This window comes from Tamandua tetradactyla, chromosome 4 (assembly GCF_023851605.1).
Source record: "Tamandua tetradactyla isolate mTamTet1 chromosome 4, mTamTet1.pri, whole genome shotgun sequence".
Lineage (NCBI taxonomy): Eukaryota > Metazoa > Chordata > Mammalia > Pilosa > Myrmecophagidae > Tamandua > Tamandua tetradactyla.
This window is the reverse complement of record NC_135330.1, coordinates 192,755,379-192,775,008: the sequence shown is the minus strand read 5'-3', so window position 1 is coordinate 192,775,008 and position 19,630 is coordinate 192,755,379. Positions and strand designations below refer to the sequence as shown.

Here is a 19,630-nt window from a genome sequence, read left to right as displayed (position 1 = left end):
CCAAAACAAGCAAGCAAACAAAAAACCAAACAAACAAAAATTCAACAAATGGTGCTTCAGTAAGGGGATACTCACATGAAAAAGAATGAAATGTGATCCCTGCCTTACAGCATACAAAAAAAAAGCAAATACAAAATAGCTTTTAAAAATATAATAGACAATCTGTGTTTAAAATATGGTATGGGCCTTTAAATTTAACTAGCCATGAACCTCTAAAATAATTTAACATTTAAGGCATGTGTGTTACATACATACTGTATCTATATTAACCTTGTTATACAAGATTTCTATACTCATTCTTTTCAGGAATGTTTGAGCTAATGTCCTGTATTTGACTCGGATCTATAGCAAGCAGAAACATAGCTCTGCATCATTTCATTAATAATTACTTCCAAAGTAACAGCCACAGGATTTATTTCATCCCTCACAATGGATTTTGATCAAGTTTTGGATCAGTTCTTCCTTTTATTTTCTTTCATTTGCTCTCCCTCAAAATACCAAGGCAGCCAAGAGCAAAGAAGTATTAAAGGGAGTGTTACCCTTTTAGAAATCACAGGGAGATAACAGCATGGGCAGTTTAACTGCTTTGCCTTGGTTGTTTGTAGGGGTGGAGGAAGGAGGAACCAGTCATGTCCTAGAGCTGACTGTATTGTTTCAACCTCAGAAGTTTTTAGTATTAACTAATGAAACTAATTCCCTCTCTTTCCCCAAGTGTTGGCTGTCATCACTCAGATGAGGCCCGATAAAGTGGTTGAGAAGGGCATTGAAAATTACACTGCCTCTGATTTTATTAATGACTGGTGGTAATGCATGTGTGTCTTCTACAGGCTAGCGGAGAGAGGGTGAATTTAACAATTGCAAGACCAGGGAAACCACCGCCTAGTAACATGAACCGCGAAGCAGGAACTCAGAGCAGCAGCCAGCACCTTGCCCAGCAGCTGTATCACAGCAGACCCAGCTCACACAAGGTAAGGGACTTTTTTTTAAATTTTTTTTTTTTTTAATTTCTGCCATCCACAAAGGATTGTTGTTATAAACTGATAAGTTTAAAAGAAGACTGTCATTCTTTTGGAAAAAGCATTTGGGATGTGAAATATATATTTCACTGCCTTGGAGAGTGTATCGCCTCAGTTACTCAGCCAGTAGAGCTCATTTCTTGCCAGAGTAGGTTCCTCTGCCAACCCACTGATGAGAAGCATCTGATCTTCCAGAGAAATCCCATATTATTTAGTACTACTTGGAAGTGGAATTTATCTCATGTAGCTAATCTAAATGTGTAACAGTTGGTTATATGATTGAAAAAGCGTAATGAAGACATGGCCCACAAATCTATAATTAGCAGTTAAGTTGCCTAAAATAACAGAATTAGATATATGAATATTAAAATTAATGAACCATAAATTTTTAAGGTTATGCAAATAGTGTATTTATTTTTATGTTATAACTTTCATAGAAATATTACCTGAAATCATTTAGAATTCCCAGATGTTTGAGCTTTTTTACTGTTTCTTTAGGGTCAGTATTTAACTGGTTTTAGGTAATCTGGACTGAGAATGTATGTCAGTGCTATCTCTAGTTCCAGACATCAAAAAATGGTGGTCCTTTACATTATTGGTATTTTATTTATGCCATTTGAACTCACCTTCTGGTAGGTCATGAAACAGACAGGAGTTTTTAAAAGATGTTTCCCCAGTTATGTGAAAATAGAAACCAAATATGATCTTCCAAAGTCATTTTCCTAAGTCAAATTAAATTGCTTCACCATATAAAAACTTATTCATTGGTCTGCTCAAACACCAAAGGAACTTTCCTATGTGCTAAAGAGACTTTTTTTAATGTACGAAACTATTTGAGAGAGTAATTACATTTAGAAATCTGTCCCTTGAACCAAATAAAAAACATAGCTTAAAGGCCCACTATTTTAGGCCCATCAGGTTTATCTAGTTTTCTGAGCTTAAGTACAGGCTTGTCACTGGTCTTTAGTTTTGTTAATACTTAAAAGAAGTTATAACCTCAGACTGTTCTCATTTCTGAACAAAAACTTAAGTGTTTGAAGTAAACCTATAATTTTGCCTTCATAATGATGACTGTGGAAGGGGAGTTATTGTTTTGAGTAGGAGTTGTTTCATATAGCTTGTCCTTGCTTTATAAATTATGTATATTCCTAAAGAATTTATAATATAAGGCAAATGTTATATTGAATCTTTTTCACCTCATTGAAGTCCACAGTAATTTGAGATATGGAAATCTGACAACATTATAGTTGTAAGACAATTTTAAAAATTATACTTATTCATTCTAACATTCCTTTAGAGAACTCCGCTTATTTTATTTGTTTTGGTACATGTATTTTTCTCCTATAACTTTACAAATTCGTATTCTCTTTAATTTCATGAGACAATATTTTTAAGCAGCAAGGCTGAATTTATTCTTACTCTGTTCTCCAAACTTGATTGGTTAGAACATCTGCATGAAATGTACTTTTAAATGTTAATTTAGCAGTTTACTACTAACATAATACATTTGTTAATTTTTAAATCAGGTTTTAGAAAAATAAAGGGTTTTGTGAAGATCTCCTAGGGAAAACACACTCACATACAAATTCACCAAAACAACATATTCAGACAACTATAATCATTATTAAAAATTAATGTATATATTAGTTTACTGTTGAGTCTCTAAGTAGTTGCTTGGACAAGCATTTATATGGTATTGAACCCTTAGAAGGTTTTTTGAAGTGCACTTATTATAATTCTTTGAGGCTTGGTTTATTTCCTGAGGAAAAAAATATATACATTTTAGATATTTAGAGAAAAACTATCCTCAATTGTGTAAATCCCCGAGGGCCAAAATGCTTAAAAAAATATATTCAATGCTGCATTTACCTGAGTTGTGTCCATTTTAATGAAGTATTTTTGTCCAACTTTGAGTGATACTAACATATACTTTAGATAGGAGACCGCTTTAAGACCTTTACAAGTTTTTACTATGTCATAATAATTTCTAGGAACACTACAAGATTATTCTCTTGATGAAATTTTAAGAATATGTGCATTCTAGATCCAGAGAAGAGCAGATGGCCCTGGAATTCCAGGGCTGATTTAGAGATTAGATATATACCGTTATTAACAATCTGGTGACATGTCAACTCTTTAATAATGTCATTAAAGGAAATTTTATAATTCTGTGAATACAATTCATTTATCTCTGTTGTTGATGTTAATAAATATTTTATTATCTACAGATCTTCTGACAGTTGTGTTAGGAAATATTTGAGATTTAGCTTCCACTGTTATTCTCAATAAGATCTCACCTGAATGTGTGCATATATACAATATGAATAGGTAATGCATGTTGCTATGTGTACATATACAAAATATTTATATTATTACATAATGTATAATTTGCATAATATCTAATGTAGAATTATATTGAAATTGCCCTTATTCTGCTCACTTAATTTACTGGATAAAATATCTGAACTAGATATATTTGCACCAAAATATCCTTCTTTCCGATCTTAATAGTTCCTGGTAGTGGTTCATTTATTTTAAAAAGTAGTAATTTTTAAATGTATCTGTGAAATTGAACAAATGATTCCTGATATGATCAACCCTGGACTTAAATTGCTATTTATCTGTTCTGTCAGTTTTAAAATCCAACAAATTTTAACTCAAGTATGTATAATTAACTTTTGTGCATATGTTCCAAATAATAGGTAGAACTTCTAAAAAGGTGGTATTATCTTAAGATTAATCTGCATCTAAAATGATTTAAAATGAGAGGTTATTAGTAACATTAGTCATTTAAGGTTATTTCTACTGATTTGAGTTCTTAGATGTCTTCTATAGCCAAAATGCCCCAGAAACTGTTATTAAACTTCAAAAATATTTTTATTAATACTGCAATACTGGTTTTATTTTCTAAATACCAACAGCACAAACTATTCTGAAATTTGTTACATTTCATATATAAAATCTGCTTGTCTCTACTTTAGCACATGAAATCTAAAATATTTGAACACCAATGTATTCATTTAATTTGTAGTAAATGTGGGATCCAAATCATGTATAGTCCATTTCATTATCTTGGAACAAAGGTTTTATGACCTTTCTCTTCAACCAAAATAGCAAAATTCTGATGGACATGAAATATAAAAACCAGCTCTAAAATGAAATTAAATTGCCAATTTCAAAAGATCAGCATCAAACTGGACTCAACCAGGCTAGCTGAGTGTAGTATATAATGGTAAGTAGGATCCTTGGCATCAGTTCAAATCCCAACACAGTCAGTCAGTGTTGTATGATTTGAGACATTGATGTGACCTCTCTAAGCTTGTTATTTTCAGAGCTGTTGTGAGAATCAAATGAAATAATGCGTGTAAAGCCATTAGCTTTGCACATAGTGAGCAGTCAGTAAATGTTATTGTTATTTTAATATTAAGTTATTTTTATTTCATTCTCATTCAAAAGAAAAGTAATATTTTAAATTCTTTGCTTACTTGTGGGGGATGTTTCCGTAATCAGTAGCCATGACAAATGTCAGTAAAAATAGCTTTTCCCTGAGAATATTGACTTACTGGAAATTTGTTTCAATGTTGTTAACTTTTTTAAAAATTCATTTCTTTGTATCCTTTTAGATTTTCATGAAAGTTTTCAAGGAAGATTTTCACCTTTCTTATGATTGCGCACTCTGATAATCTTAGTAAGAATTGGAAGATTGTTCTGTAGCTTACTTCTGGCAATTAGCAAATCCATACCTTACTTTTGTACTACTCTGTCAAATTTTCTTTCAAAAAAATAGAGGAAAAAGATAGTAAATTAAAAGATAAAGTAAAATTAATGAGCTTGTCTTCAGAATCTTAAAGCTTAAATATACTATTGACTTTTATAGAGTTGATTGTAGAATTACTTTGGAGTGCAAAATAATTATACAAACAATGTGCTTGTTTTGCTTTGGCTTCCATATGTCAACAATCCTGAGTTTTTTCAGTTCCGTAAGTAGTCATATAGAGTTGTACTTTTTAAGAACTATGTATTTCTTTCAGTTCTATAGTAAAGAATTAAAAATATAACTTTATAAATTCCACATAAGTTAATCACTTTAATTTAAGCCATCTTCATCTGTATATTATTCATGATCCAATACTTTTTCCTCTCATGTTTTAGGATCTTACCCAGTGTGTTACATGCCAAGAAAAACACATTACTGTAAAGAAGGAGCCACATGAGTCCCTTGGAATGACAGTTGCTGGAGGCAGAGGAAGTAAGAGTGGCGAATTGCCCATCTTTGTGACCAGTGTGCCACCTCACGGCTGTCTTGCACGAGATGGCAGGATCAAGAGAGGTAAGTTAGGATTTTCAGCAGTTCCACCACATCTCCCTGAATTAAACTCAGATTTTAAAAATCAAAACTATCTACAGTTTTCTGTTAAACAGATTTTTAAAAACCTTCATGATGTCCCTTTTATCTGAAAGTGTAATGCCTTCCTATGAGATTAAAAAATGCTAGTGAAAAAGGAAAATTGATGAAGCCTGATAGCAATTCTAGAATTTGCTGATGGTTAGCCAGCCTGTTGGATTATTTTATGTTGGGAAAGATCCTCTAAGAGATGTTCTTCCATCTCTGTGGCAGAGTAGATGTTCTGAAGGGCGGTCTCACTAAAATACAAGTATTGCTTATAAAGTTAATTTTGAAAAAAAAAGTAAAGTTGTTTACACAATGTAGTATCAAGGATGCAAAAATTCATTTAAAAAGACTAGACTTCATAAAACAAAATTTCTTGAAAGCCAAAGAGTATCTGTTTCTAGATGGTAATATTTTCACTGTTTTTTAATTCCAAATTTTCACAGCAGGCGTATATTACCTTTAAAGTGCCTATTTTGGAGGGGTTTGGCAAAGGAGGTAGGGCTGAGGACAAACTTAATAAAAAGGTAGTGGTTTAGGGATAAACTTATTCACAATTTCACATTCCCTATCAATACTATATAATTGACAGAGGTGGTAGTGGAGGTTAGTAAATAGCCACCGTGATCATGATAAAATATCATTGAAGTGATTTGCTCAGCTCATATGGAAGAATACATTTTAAAAATTATTTGTTGAAGCATGAAGGTGAACCCCTACCCCACACCGTATATAAAAATTGCCACAAAATGGATCAAAGACCTACATAGAAGAGCTAAAACTCTTAGAAGAAAACATAAGCATATATTTTCATGACTTGGATTAAGCAGTTGTTTCTTAGATATGACACCAAAAGTACAAGCACAAAGAAAAATCATGGCATAGTTAACTTCATCAAAATCACAGGCTTTTATCCTGCAAAGGAGACTATCAAGCAAGTGAGAAAAAAAAAGAAACCACAGAATGGGAGAAAATATGGCAAATCACATATCTGATATAGGACTTATTTCTGGAATATATGAAGAGCTCTTACAACTCATAATAAAAAATAATGCAATTTAAAATGGACCAGGGATCTAATAGACATTATTCCACAGAAGATATACAAATGACCAATAAGCACATAAAAAGATGCTCAACATCATTAATCAATGCAGAAATGCAGTTAAAAACCAAGATGAGAAAAATTGGTGGGAAAGTAGTTATACAGCTGCTTTGGAAAGCAGTATAGCAGTTCTTCAAATGATTAAACATAGTTACCATATGCCCCATCAGGTCTGCTCTTGGAGAAATGAAAACATATGTCCACACAAAAACTTGTACAAGAATGTCTATAGCAGCCGTTTTTCATAATAGCCCCAAAGTGAAAACAACCCAAATACCCATCAGCTGATGAATGGAGAGACAAAATATGGTATATCTATACAATGGACTATTATTTGACCATAAAAAGGAATGATGTACTGATATATGCTACAATATGGATGAACCTGGAAAGCATTATGCTAAGTGAAAGAAGCCAGTCACAAAAAAACACATATTGTATGATTCCATTTATATAAGACATCCAGAAGAGGCAATGCTATAGAGACAAAAAATGGATTAGTGGTGGCCTAGGGCTGGGAGAATGGGGTTGACTATCAGCACGGGTGTTTTTGGATAGTGATGAAAATGTTTTAAAAATGATTGTGCTGATAGTTACACAACTCTGTGACTATGCTAAAAGCCATAGAATTTTACACTTTAAATGTGTGAATTGAATGGTATACAAATGGGGTAATTTTTATTTCCTTCTAGTATTTTATTACATTGTCCAAGTTTTCTACAATAAGGATGTTTGCTTTAATAATCTGAAAAATAAATGGTAAATTGAGAGAGGGGCTTTTTCTGTAGGCTTTTGTGATATGCTTGTGCTTACACAAAAACTAATCCTTTCCTTCCTAGCCTTTCATATAATCTTCATTGCCCTTTTTATTATATCATTTGGCAGAGTAACAAGCAGTTTTTTTTTCTTCAAACAAGGGAAAATGTTCAAATCACAAGTTTCATTTCTTTGTGTGGGCCCAAGGTTATCTTCTCTTTACATCTTCTGATGTTTTTACACTCGAAGAAACACGTAGGGTTGTCTTTATATATAAGACTGTGTAAATACAAAAGAGAATGTATTTAAAATTCATTTTTTAAGAGCAACGAATCAAATAAGTTTTGAATTGGAAAAAAACTGTAGAAATCACTAAAGCTAACAGAAGAGAAATGTACGTGCCCAGAGCCTAGACACAGCTAAACCAGGACTAAGAATTTGAACTTTCTACTTGGTCATACTACCCCAAGCCATACATTTTCCTGTGTATTATGAAATTATTTTAAATTTCTGAATTGTTTGGGGATGTTTTCCATGTATTGAATTATTCCTCATAATAAATATTTATTATGATAAATAAATAAAAATTACAAAGAAGTAAAAATGGTCTTTTACTTCTCTTAGTTATTGGAACTAACCTTTGCTGATTAGTTTTTAAGCAAGAGGCTTTACAAGTCACTGGTCACTTGGTAACTCAGCTCACTTTTCTTGTCTTCATCTGAATAGGTGATGTGTTGCTCAATATCAATGGCATTGACTTGACCAATTTAAGCCACAGTGAGGCTGTGGCCATGCTGAAAGCCAGTGCTGCTTCCCCAGCTGTTGCCCTTAAAGCTCTGGAGGTCCAGATTGTGGAGGAGCCGACCCAGACCACAGAGGAACAGCCCAGTGCATTCAGCGAGAATGAATACGATGCCAGCTGGTCTCCATCATGGGTCATGTGGCTTGGCCTTCCAAGGTACAAGAAGCGTTTCTGTTGTTGTATGGAAGACTCATCATTGTAGCCTTTTCCAGGGTGCAACATAGTTTACCCATAAGAAAACAAAGGCTTTAATTAGATAAAAGTAGCAACCTCAACTCAAGTTCCAAAAGAAAATGGTCATTTTTCTTAGGTTATTATATTTTAAACAGCAAATTTAATAACAAGAATTATGCTAAAAAGGCTTCTATCTGTTACAAAATGATTAAGGTAAGCCTACCTCTTCCTATCAAGAACTGCAAACAGGCCAGCCATGAGATTGGGTGTCAGCCTCTTGCTTAGAAAAGCTGATGTTTACCAGCGTTCATTCAGATGAATGCTTAGACATCATGTACGTTTATCACCAGAAATGCCGAGCCAATGCATGGAGTCCCTGGGGCCCTTTATGAAAGCCCTTTTCTAATTTTTTTAATTTTCCCTGGTAAAGGCAGAATTTAAAACTAGTTTTTATTGGACCTAAGAGTTCTTTAAGTCAAACCATCAGTGTTTGAGTCACTGCTCCTAACACCCTTTACGAGGAATTTGCTATTTCATGGCTGACTCTGAGTGAATGGGTAATGAAAGCACTTTGAACTTCCAGTGGCATCACAGGCTATAACCCTCTCATTAGTTATATGATTGTCTTGTTATTTAATATTGAGATAAGAATACTATGAATTGCTATCATTTTTCTGCAAGTTAGTTTGGATTCTTACTATGAATAAGAGTCCTAAAACTGAACTATGATGAAGCGTTCGATCCTTAGCCAAGTATGAAAATTGATTCTTTAAAATAAAAATTAATGTGCTAATTTCAGAACCATCTAATTTTCGGTGTATAATAGTCAGCATTTGTATAGTGCTTTATGGTTTATGAAGTAATTTCATGTAAAAAAAAAGTAACAGAAAAAGCAAAGTTATATTAGATTTTATTTGTTGATAATCTAATTGCTGACTATTTTCTTGATTAAAAAAAAAAGTCCTAAAATGGATAAAATTCATGTCTTTGAAGCTTTTAAAAGGGACGTTGTATTTGGACCTTACAGAGAGAGAGATATATATATATGTACTTTTTTTTTTTTTTACAAAGGTGGATTTAGCTACTTCCTATGTGTTTATTCTGTGCACCAAAAGGAAATTTTTCCAACTGAAAAACTAATTAACATAAAATTGAATAGTAGCGGGGGCAGGCCTCGGTGGCTCAGCAGGCGGGAATGCTTGCCTGGGATGCCAGAGGACCTGGGTTCGCTTCCCAGTGCCTGCCCATGTAAAAAAATAAAAAATAATAATAAATAAATAAATAAATAAAATTGAATAGTAGCTATTATACACCTACAGAGGTACCATCTAAATGTGAGGGTTTAGCCATCAAAGAAACCTAATTTGTCTTGTTAAATACTCAGCCTGGCATTTTGACTTGTCAGTTTTACACTTAGGATGGTTTAAATGATTCCCTTCACACATTCTCAGGGCAGAAGTTGTCTCCTCCTGCCCTGCAATCCCAGAGCAGAGCACTAAGAAGCAGGCAGAGACCATCCCTGCCCTGTAGAAAGTCTCTTAGCCTCTTGCTTCCTTCAGTTTTCCTTATCTGTAATTCCCACCTCGTTTTGGGACTAGCCGGTTTACCTCTGTGTTCAGAGCACCTTCTAGCATGCTAGGGAGAATAACAGATACTAGATGAAAATTAACACTGTATAGTAAAATCTATCTTTGAAACATCTTGTATTGAAAGAATGTCTTTCCGTATTCCGGTCCCTATTGTATGAAGCCTGTCTTCTCCCACCGTGGGCCGGAGGGCCTCCTCCATGGGACTGCGGTGGTCTTTGTGCCTGGTTTCCTGCTGCGTGGGCTGGCAATGCTCCGCTTTCCCTGCAGAGGGAGGCTGCCACTGCAGTGTGCTGGGGTTGCACCAGAATATTAGGAGGGATTTTCTTTGGTTTCACTTAGATTTCTTAAAAATTATTTTTAGTTTTAAGTTTTTACTCACTGCTTGTTCCCAAATCCATAGACCTGTGGAAGTGGAAATCATCTTTTCTTCCTCCCTGGATAACATCCTCCAAACTGACAGCAACACTTTAATTATATCATCTCAGAGTCCATGATGTAAAAAGAAAAAAAAAATTCAGATTTTTTTTTTTGTTACTGTTTCCTAGGTTATAGTCCTTATTTTGGCAATCAGAGTCTGCCTTAAAATGAAAGCATTTTAATTGAAGGAAAAACGGAAAACAACTCCTTGTGTAGATTAAAAGCAGGATACTGGAGTGTGCTTTTAGAAAAGGAGGATAGTTATCTTTGTTTTTTTTGGTTTTGAAAGCTACACTAATTGTTTTTTTTCTTTCATTTAAGTGCCGAAATCAGTAATTTTCATTCCACTTGGTCATTATTTTTGTAGATACAGATAAGTATTAGTATTGCAGATCTTGTTGACAGTGCTGTGAGCAAATGTGGGAACAAAACCATTCCATACAGAAAGCTGAGGTGTGATCTGCTAACTGAATTTATTTAAGCACAGTCTGTCCATGTATGTGTGTGAGTGTGCATGGGTGTGTCTATGTACGTATGTATGTATGTGTAGAGATATGTCTTCACTTGGGAAGAGAAGACTGAAAAGAGTCCAGAGAGATTAAAGTTTACTTAGGACTCCTTCTGTGCTAGAAATGGGTTGTCAGAATAGTGTATTCAGAAGGAATTAAAATAGCCCTTTTTTCTTCTTTCAAGACTAATCAGGTATAGCATGGTGTGGCGCCATAGCAAAGATGGGCAGGCTAGAAAAGCTTTGTGTTCACTTTTTCTTTGTTTTGTGTTCCTTTGTAGTACACTTCATAGCTGCCATGATATAGTTTTACGAAGAAGCTACTTGGGAAGTTGGGGCTTTAGTATTGTTGGTGGATATGAAGAGAACCACACCAATCAGCCTTTCTTCATTAAAACCATTGTCCTGGGAACACCTGCTTATTATGATGGAAGATTAAAGTGAGTCTTGTTATATTTAATGATGTGATTCACATGTATTGTGATGGATAGGCCAGACCCGGCTTGCTTTCAGTTTTTTATAAATAAAGTTTAATTGGAACACAATTATGTGCATTTGTTTATGTACTGTTTGTGACTGCTTTTGTGCTTCAGCAGCAGCACTGGGTGGTAACAGAGACTGTAGGGACTGCAAGGCCTAAAATACTTACTATCTGGCCCTTTATAGTAAAAATTTGCCAACTCCTGATCTAGGCTAAACCATTACCTTTACCATCTTGTCATTCACAGCTTGATTTTGTTAAACTAATGACAGCTATGAACCTGAGTCATTTGACAGTACACATTGTCACAGGGCTGCTAGCTCTGAGCAGTGTTGCAAACAACCTGACTCAGGTCCTACCCTGTCATTAATTTTTCTCCACCACACATATTACTCATGACATTGTATTTATGCAAGCTCCTTGAGGGAGGGATTTTGTTACATTTATTATTATATTCCTAGCAGCCTAGTATATAGTGAGGTCTCAACAAATGTCAAGTGAATGATAGCCTACAGTGTGCAGACTATGCCACATGCTGTACATGTGTTATTTCATCTTAACAACCCTATGAGCTAAGTGCTATTATTATTCCAGTTTCACAAATGAGATGTGGTTAAGAAACTTGCCCCCCTAGATCAAATAACCAAAAATGGTTGAGCTGCATTTAACACCCAGACTGTCCGACTCCAGAGCTTTGCCTGCAGAGCCTCTGCTAAGTGCCGCCACTGAGCTGGAAGAATGTGCTCAACCAAGGTGCAAGCAGTTTTCCTTTTCCAAGTTCAGGGACTGTTAGAAGAAAGAAGGAGCATTATTGAGTCAAGGGATATCACACAACAGAAAGGAGATAGTTGATTATAAATTTCTAAGGCCTAGTTCTTGATGAGAGAACCAGTTTTAAAAATTAAATGTTTATGTCCTGGATAGAATACTACACAATTGGTGAGTGCATTCTGTTTGAAAAGAGAAGGTTAATCTAAATGATATTGTGAAGAGTTGATCAGCTTTAGTATGTTCCATATCGGCTTTATGTTGATAAAGATGAAAAAACATTTTAAGAGGAAGAGTAGGAAGAATGAATTCACCATTTTCTTAGCTAAGTTACTCCTTAACTAGGCTGGACCTCAGTTACTTAGTTTATAGTTTACATTCCATTTACTTCTAAAAAGAGATTGATGTTGGGTGGGCCACGGTGGCTCAGCAGGCAGAGGCCTCACCTGCCATGCTGGAAGCCTGGGTTCAATTCCTGGTGCCTGCCCATATAAAAAAAAAAGAGAGAGAGAGAGAGATTGATGTAGCACTAAACAAGCCTAATTTTTAAGGTTCTAGAATTACAAACTAAAGATCTAAAATCATTAAGTATAGAAAGTCCTCAGATTGATAATACATTTATGATAATTCTGCTTCGAGGACAGTGAATATTGGTAATTTAAGAATAAGAGTCTTATTCACCATTTAACTAAGTCTTTAATGTCTGAATGCTTATGAATAAACACAGAAAGAACAGTCAAAATATAACTAACCTTTCAAAATGCAGTATTTAATATTTTTAAAAGAGACAACAGATTTACCCTCCTAATTCTATTTTGCTTAAGCTAATTTGGAAGTTAATTTGCTAAGCCTTGGAAATCATCCACAATTACAGGAGCGTTTGGCACAAAAGGTATCCTTGATTGGCAAGGGGAAGCCAAAATAGGCTAAGAATTGCTCACATGTTTCTCAAAGCAGATAGTGTACCCTGAAAATTGACAGTTAAGTGAAATTGTAATTTTCAAGCTAAACAAATTTCAGGTGGGATGTTTTTCATACTATAAAAATAACAAAAGTGTATTTCCTTTTCTGTCGGTCGTTGTCCAGGTGTGGAGACATGATTGTAGCCGTGAACGGCCTGTCCACCGTGGGAATGAGCCATTCTGCACTGGTCCCCATGCTGAAGGAGCAGCGGAGCAAAGTCACCCTGACTGTTATTTGTTGGCCTGGAAGCCTCATATAGATTTTTGAGATTGGTTTTGAGTCAAGCATCTTTCTCTTTTAGGTTTTTGAAAGAAAATCCTTGTGATTTCGTTGTGCTTCTGGTTGTTAGGAGCTGCTGACACAACTGGTATAGGCAGGGCCAAAAACCACTAAAATTGTTCTTTTATTATTCTTAATGGTTTTCTCAAGTTAGCCACATTACTTTCAACCTGAAAACAGTCTTCTGTTAATCCTTAAGTGTTTCTATTTGCAGAATTCAGACTCTCAGTTGTCAGAGTGTTACCTATGATATAGAACGAAGCCTACCCAAAGTAGCAGAGCCAGCTGAATAATGGGACTTCCAGTGGGTCTTTATTTTCAAAAAAAAAAAAAAAAAAATCTTAAAACACATTATATCCTCCAACACTGAAGTCAGTGAAGCCAAGAGCAATAGCATTTACTGCCACTGTCACAACCAGTGCCATAAGTTGTTACATTTTAAATTTGAGTGAGAATCAACTTCCGTTTTTCATTGGTACCAACATTTCAAAAATCCATCCTATTTATAAAGTGATCTTTCTGGTTTATTTTATTTCTACTTTAATTTCTCAGTATTCATAGATAATGATGATATAAGCTTGATACTACGAAAGAGGTTTTTAAAAATAATGTACCATTATTAAAATAGTAGAGAATAAAAGATAATGTTATCTAATGAAAAAAAGGAATTTGAAAGATAATTATAGCTTAGTGCTGAAGATGGTAAAAGCCTCATTTACTTGAACAGTCCTGTAGCATTAAGAATTCATTTTCAAAGGAATGTTTTGTTACATAGGAAATTTTTCAAGCAGTTTTTGCTAAAAATCATTTCTAAAATTTGTATTGTACTTATCTATAATCTTGGCTGGAAATGTTTTTGTGATTTATGCAGCTAAAATAGATAATAAAGATAAATCATACTGCTACTAAACATACTCATATATATATATATATATATATATATATATATATGTAATAATATATATATGTTACAGCCAAGTAGCAGGATATTTTTATTTTTATTCTGATAAGAGTCTGGAGTGTTTTAAAAGCCCTTGTTTTTCCTATTATTTCTTTACTTATAAACTTAATTGTTTCAAGTAAGAAACTGAAAGTTCTGGTTTTTTATAGGTTTTAGATCTTAATATCTTTTGATCAACTCTTGATCACTGGACTATTTCATACTTTTTGAAATGTTTTTCAAACCTCTGACCAGCCCATTTTGTTTGTCCTTTATTACACATGATTATGCTTTGGAAGAACACGTAATGAAGTGAATAAGAGCAAAGTATTTTTACCTTAATAATATTATGCATACTTGAAAAAGTTTTATTTAGAAATCTAGTTCAGAATCTGAGCTAAATACAAGTGACCTCTGGGATAAATGATGTTGATGATCAGAGGATGTGTTTCAAAACACTGTAATCTATCGTGAAGCATGATCACTTTATTTTCCAACTTAGCAGCTTCAGTGCTGGGGTTTATTGTATGTGCATGTCACTGATTATTCCAGTTAGTTTTATAATGATTTTTAAAAAAACATTTTGAATAAATGTTTTTGAATTTTGAATAAATAAGAAATGGCAACCATAATGCTTACTGACGTGTTCAACTCCTCAGCAACACTGTATGCTCAACATAACCAGGATACAGTGGAATGCCCCATACGGTATACTACTGTTATGTAATGATTGGCTTTCAAAGCGATTGGATATTGGAATGGTTTAATATTCTAATGGACACAGAACAAGTTTTTCTCCTGCACCCCAGATGGAATTTTATAACCTACTTCGCTGTTTTTTAAACATTTTATAAGAGTGCATCACCCTTGGGGAGTGGGCATCCATCAATAAATATCGTAACTACTACATTATTACATATAGAATACTTATTGAACCTTGTGGTATAATTTTGAAAGAAAAATTTTTTCAATGTTATTTTAATCATGGAAGACTTAGAATCAGCTTAAGCTACAGGTTTTCTTACAAAGCTTCTGGTCAGAATGATGTTTGGGATGGAAACTTGTTCATAATTTATTGTTACAATGGAAATATTTGGATTTTCTCATTTTAAGTCTTTTGGTTAAATGTTTTAATTTGTTCTGTGCCTTCAGTTTAAATTATTTCAAGATTTTTCAGATGTGTTTAACTAGTGATGTGTAAGCATTCAAGATGGAAATAAAAGTCATCCTTTCCATAACGTAACGTCGTCTCTTCACTTGAACAGTAGAGGCTCACTCATGCTGTGGTCCTGTCCACCCTCTAAGTCACATCCTATAGGCAGACGTCATAGGTCCTGACTCTTGGTGTGTCATCTCCACAGTACTCCTGACTTGTGCTCGCCAGTGCATGTGTGGCTGTTGAGTAGCTTGAGATGTGCCCAGTGCTGCATGTTGAAAAAATGATCTTTTGAATATGTTAGGGTATATAAAATGTATTACTAGAATTTATTACACCTGTTTCACCTTTTTTAATGTGGTTACTAGAAAATGTTGAACTATATTACGTTTCTACAGGACAGTGTTGTGCAAGAACTGCTCTCACCTCTTCATCGTCCCAGCATGTGCTAACTCAGGCAATCCTGACTTGCTTGTTTCTGTCTTCCTATGGCTTGGATCATACTTTGCATAAAAGTAATAATCATTTAATTAAAAAAAAAAGTCATCTCTCCATTTTTTAGTCAGTTAAGTTCAAAGCAAGGCGTCCGTGATCTGACTCTTCACCCAGTTTTCTAGATAGCTCCGTGGTCCCATTTGGCACCCGTTACCGCAGCAGACTCCCCAGACCTACCTGCCTGTGCCTCTATCGTTGACATGAACCACAATGCATTCCCTTCTCTGCATGTTCACATCTTCCCATGTGTGCGGACGTCATCTGAGTATCGCCCCAACACGAGTCATTTCTATCTCCCTTTTGCCTCTCCTCCCTACTTTAAAGAGAATTGCCCTCCTTATATTGGATCTCTTTGGCCTTTATAACTGCATTTATTACAGCCCTGATCACTTTCTATCTTATTGTGGCTACGCTTGCCATCTTTGCCACCTTGCAGTCTAACCCCCTAAGCCTGTGGTGCCCAGTCTGTAGAGAGAATTCCCCTAGTGGTTTAAGGTTCCTAAATCAGCATATCCAAAACCAAAACAGATGTTTTCCCAAACATTTGCCTGGTTCCAGTCTCTCCATCTTTCAATCAAAATTCTAGAATTCCATCGGAGTACCTGACCTAAGTCCTAACCCTGATGGTCACTCTGATCATATCCTTGCCCTGTCTAAAATTTCTGCTGCTTCCACGTTGCCTACAGGATAAACACAACATGCCTTGGTACAGCATGAAAGCCTAGTCATGATCTGGCCCCACCTACCCTTCTTATTTCCTACCCTTCCTTGCCTCCATGTGTAAACCACCACACCATACATGCAGCCTGTGCCACAGCCACGCCTCCTGAATGCTTGCTTAGTGCTCCATCAAACAAACGTTCCACCAGTCACAGCACATTTACCGTTGTTCTGTTTCTCTACCTAGAATTCCTACATGGACCAATGACTTTCATAATCTTTGGAATTGGTACTGACATCTGGGCAAACATATTTCTTTTTTGAAAACCCTTCCTTGACTCTGCCGTTTCATAGTAAAATTTCACCCACTGAGTTGTCTCCACAAATTGTCTCATTTTAGGCTTTTTCACTCTAGTTTATAGCAAAAATTTTCAAACAAAAAAATAATACAGTGAACACTTACGTACCCACTACCCAGCTTAAATAAAGGGCCCTTCACCGTTTGCATCTATTTTCATTTTGGCCTTCCCGTGCATTTTGTGATACTTATACATATTTACATGTCTTTGAATATACTATTGTGTTATGTTTTATTTTCCCGGCTGCTAAAACAAATACCACACAATGGGTTGTCTTAACAAAGGATTTTATTGGCTAGTAGTTTCAGACTTTCAGGGTCAGTTATCTTCCGGTTGGCAGGCAACATTTGGGGTTCCTTGACTTTCTTTGTCATGTAGTAATGCACATGGTGACTTCTTCTTTCCTTTCCTTTCCTTATAAGGACTTCCGCCATATTGAATAAAGGCTCACCCTCATTCAGTTTGAGCACACCTTAAGTGTCCTATTTACCCAAGGTCCTGTTTACAAATGGATGCATACCCACAGGACAAGGGGTTAGGACTTGAACGTGCCTTTTTTCGGGCACCTGATTCAAACCCCATCAGCATGCTTTTAAATTTTTGTGCGAATGCTATTGTAAGTACCTGGTGTTCTTTAACTTTTTTGGCTCCAGCAAGATTCATTCATATTTATTAATGCAGCTCTAATTCATTCATTCTCACTGCTACGTACACAACAGCTGACAATTTTATATCCATGATTTAGTCGGTGGGCAATTAAGGTTATTGCCATTGCGTGCCATCGTTGACTGGGCTGCTGTGACCCATTCAAAAGCAAGTCTCCTTGGGAACACAGCAGAGCTCCAGGGCAGTGGTTCTCAGCCAACCATTGCTGCACCTAAGAATCAGTTGGAGAGTTTTTTAAATTTATTTTTTGTTTGTTTTATTAATAAAACCAATCAACATACAACACGAACATTCTTAAGATATGAACATTCCATACTTTGTGTGCAATCAATGGCTCACGATATCATCACATAGTTGTATATTCATCACTATGATAATTTCTCAGAACATTTACATCGCTCCAGAAAAAGAAATAAAAAGAAAAAACTCTTACATATCATACCCCTTACCCCGCCCTCTCATTGATCACTAGTATTTCCCTCTACCCAATTTATTTTAACATTTGTTCCTCCATTATTTATTTATTTATAATTCATATTTTTTACTCATCTGTCCATACCATAGATAAAAGGAGCATCAGAACAAGGTTTTCACAATCACACAGTCACTTTGTGAAAGCTACATCATTAAACAATCATCTTCAAGAAACATGGCTACTGGAACACAGCTCTACAGTTTCAGGCACTTCCCTTTAGCCTCTCTAATACACCTTAAACTAAAAAAGAGTTATCTATATAACACGTAAAAATAACCTCCAGGATAAACTCTTGACTATTTGAAAAATCTCAGCCGCTGACCCTTTATTTTGTATTATTTCTCTCTTCCCCCTTCCAATCGAGAAGGTTTTCTCAATCCCTTGATGCTGAGTTCCAGGTGATTCTAGGATTTCTTTCCCACATTGCCAGGGAGGTTTATACCCCTGACATTTACACCCGGGAGTCATATCTCACATAGAGAGTGGGAGGCAGTGAGTTTGCTTGCCCTGTTGGATGAGAGATAGGCCACATCTGAGCAACAAAAGTGGTTCTCTGCGGGTGACTCTTAGGCCTAATTTTATGTAGGCTTAGCCTATCCTTTGCAGAGATAAGTTTCATATGAACAAACCCCAAGATCGAGGGCTCAGCCTATTGATTTTGTTGTCCTCATGAGATGCTTGCAAGAATATCAGGCTTCCCCACATGGGGACATTGAATTTTCCCTCTTTCTTGTCATTCCTTCAAGGGGACTTTGCAAATACTTTTTTATTCACTGTTCAAATCACTCTGGGATTCAATGGGCAATCACTCTGGACAAACCTACAAAATCTCATGCCCTACTCAAGGTTCCATGTACTTATGGTGTTCAGTTATATTAGGAGATGCACTAGTCATGATATAAATTTTGTACCAAATGAACATTTTTTGCTTTAATCTCACATGTAAAGTTTTAAAATATGAATTACCATCTATTTTCAGCACCCTGTAATATTGACATTCTTCCTTCTTCCTTATGCAAAAACATTTTTAAATTTCTATATTTAGTCACTATCTTTGTACACTCTAGACATTCCTACATTATACCATCTCAGTCCTTATCATCTATCTTTCCTTCTGATTTCATTTGTGCCCCCAGCCTTCCTCCCTCTATCATTCTCACATTCAGCTTCATTTAGTGTACTAACATTATTGTATTATAGTTAGGTGGTATTGTGCTGTCGATTTCTGAATTTTTACAATCAATCCTGTTGCACAATCTGTGTCCCTTCAGCTCCAATTACCCAATATCTACCGTATTTCTATCTCCTGATGGTCTCTGTTCTTAACTGAAATTCTACAAGTTCATTCACTAATGTTAGTTCATATCAGTAAGACCATATAGCATTTCTCCTTTTCTTTCTGGCTAATCCCACTCAGCATAATGTCCTTAAGGTCCATCCATGTTGTTACATACTTCATAACTTTATTCTGTCTTGCAGCTGCATAATATTCCATCGTTATGTATATACCGTAGCTTGTTTAGCCACTTGTCTGTTGATGGACATTTGGGCTGTTTCCATCTCTTGGCAACTGTAAATAATGCTGCTATAATGGGTGTGCAAATGTCCGTTTGTGTCCTTGCCCTCATGTC

General features: G+C 35.3%; 1 protein-coding gene across 5 annotated transcripts in view; it reads left to right on the top strand.

The window, feature by feature from the left end:
• The window catches only part of LNX2 (ligand of numb-protein X 2), a 103,915-nt gene extending 90,320 nt beyond the window's left edge, over nt 1–13,595 (top strand). For all 5 annotated transcript variants that reach the window (XM_077158926.1, XM_077158927.1, XM_077158924.1 and 2 more), the window contains 5 exons: nt 828–968; nt 5,169–5,346; nt 7,994–8,225; nt 11,039–11,197; nt 13,093–13,595. In XM_077158926.1, the coding sequence (XP_077015041.1) occupies nt 828–968; nt 5,169–5,346; nt 7,994–8,225; nt 11,039–11,197; nt 13,093–13,228 (846 nt within the window). In that variant the 3' untranslated portion in view covers nt 13,229–13,595. The remainder of the gene's footprint in view (nt 1–827; nt 969–5,168; nt 5,347–7,993; nt 8,226–11,038; nt 11,198–13,092) is intronic.
• Nucleotides 13,596–19,630: the final 6,035 nt, after the last annotated feature.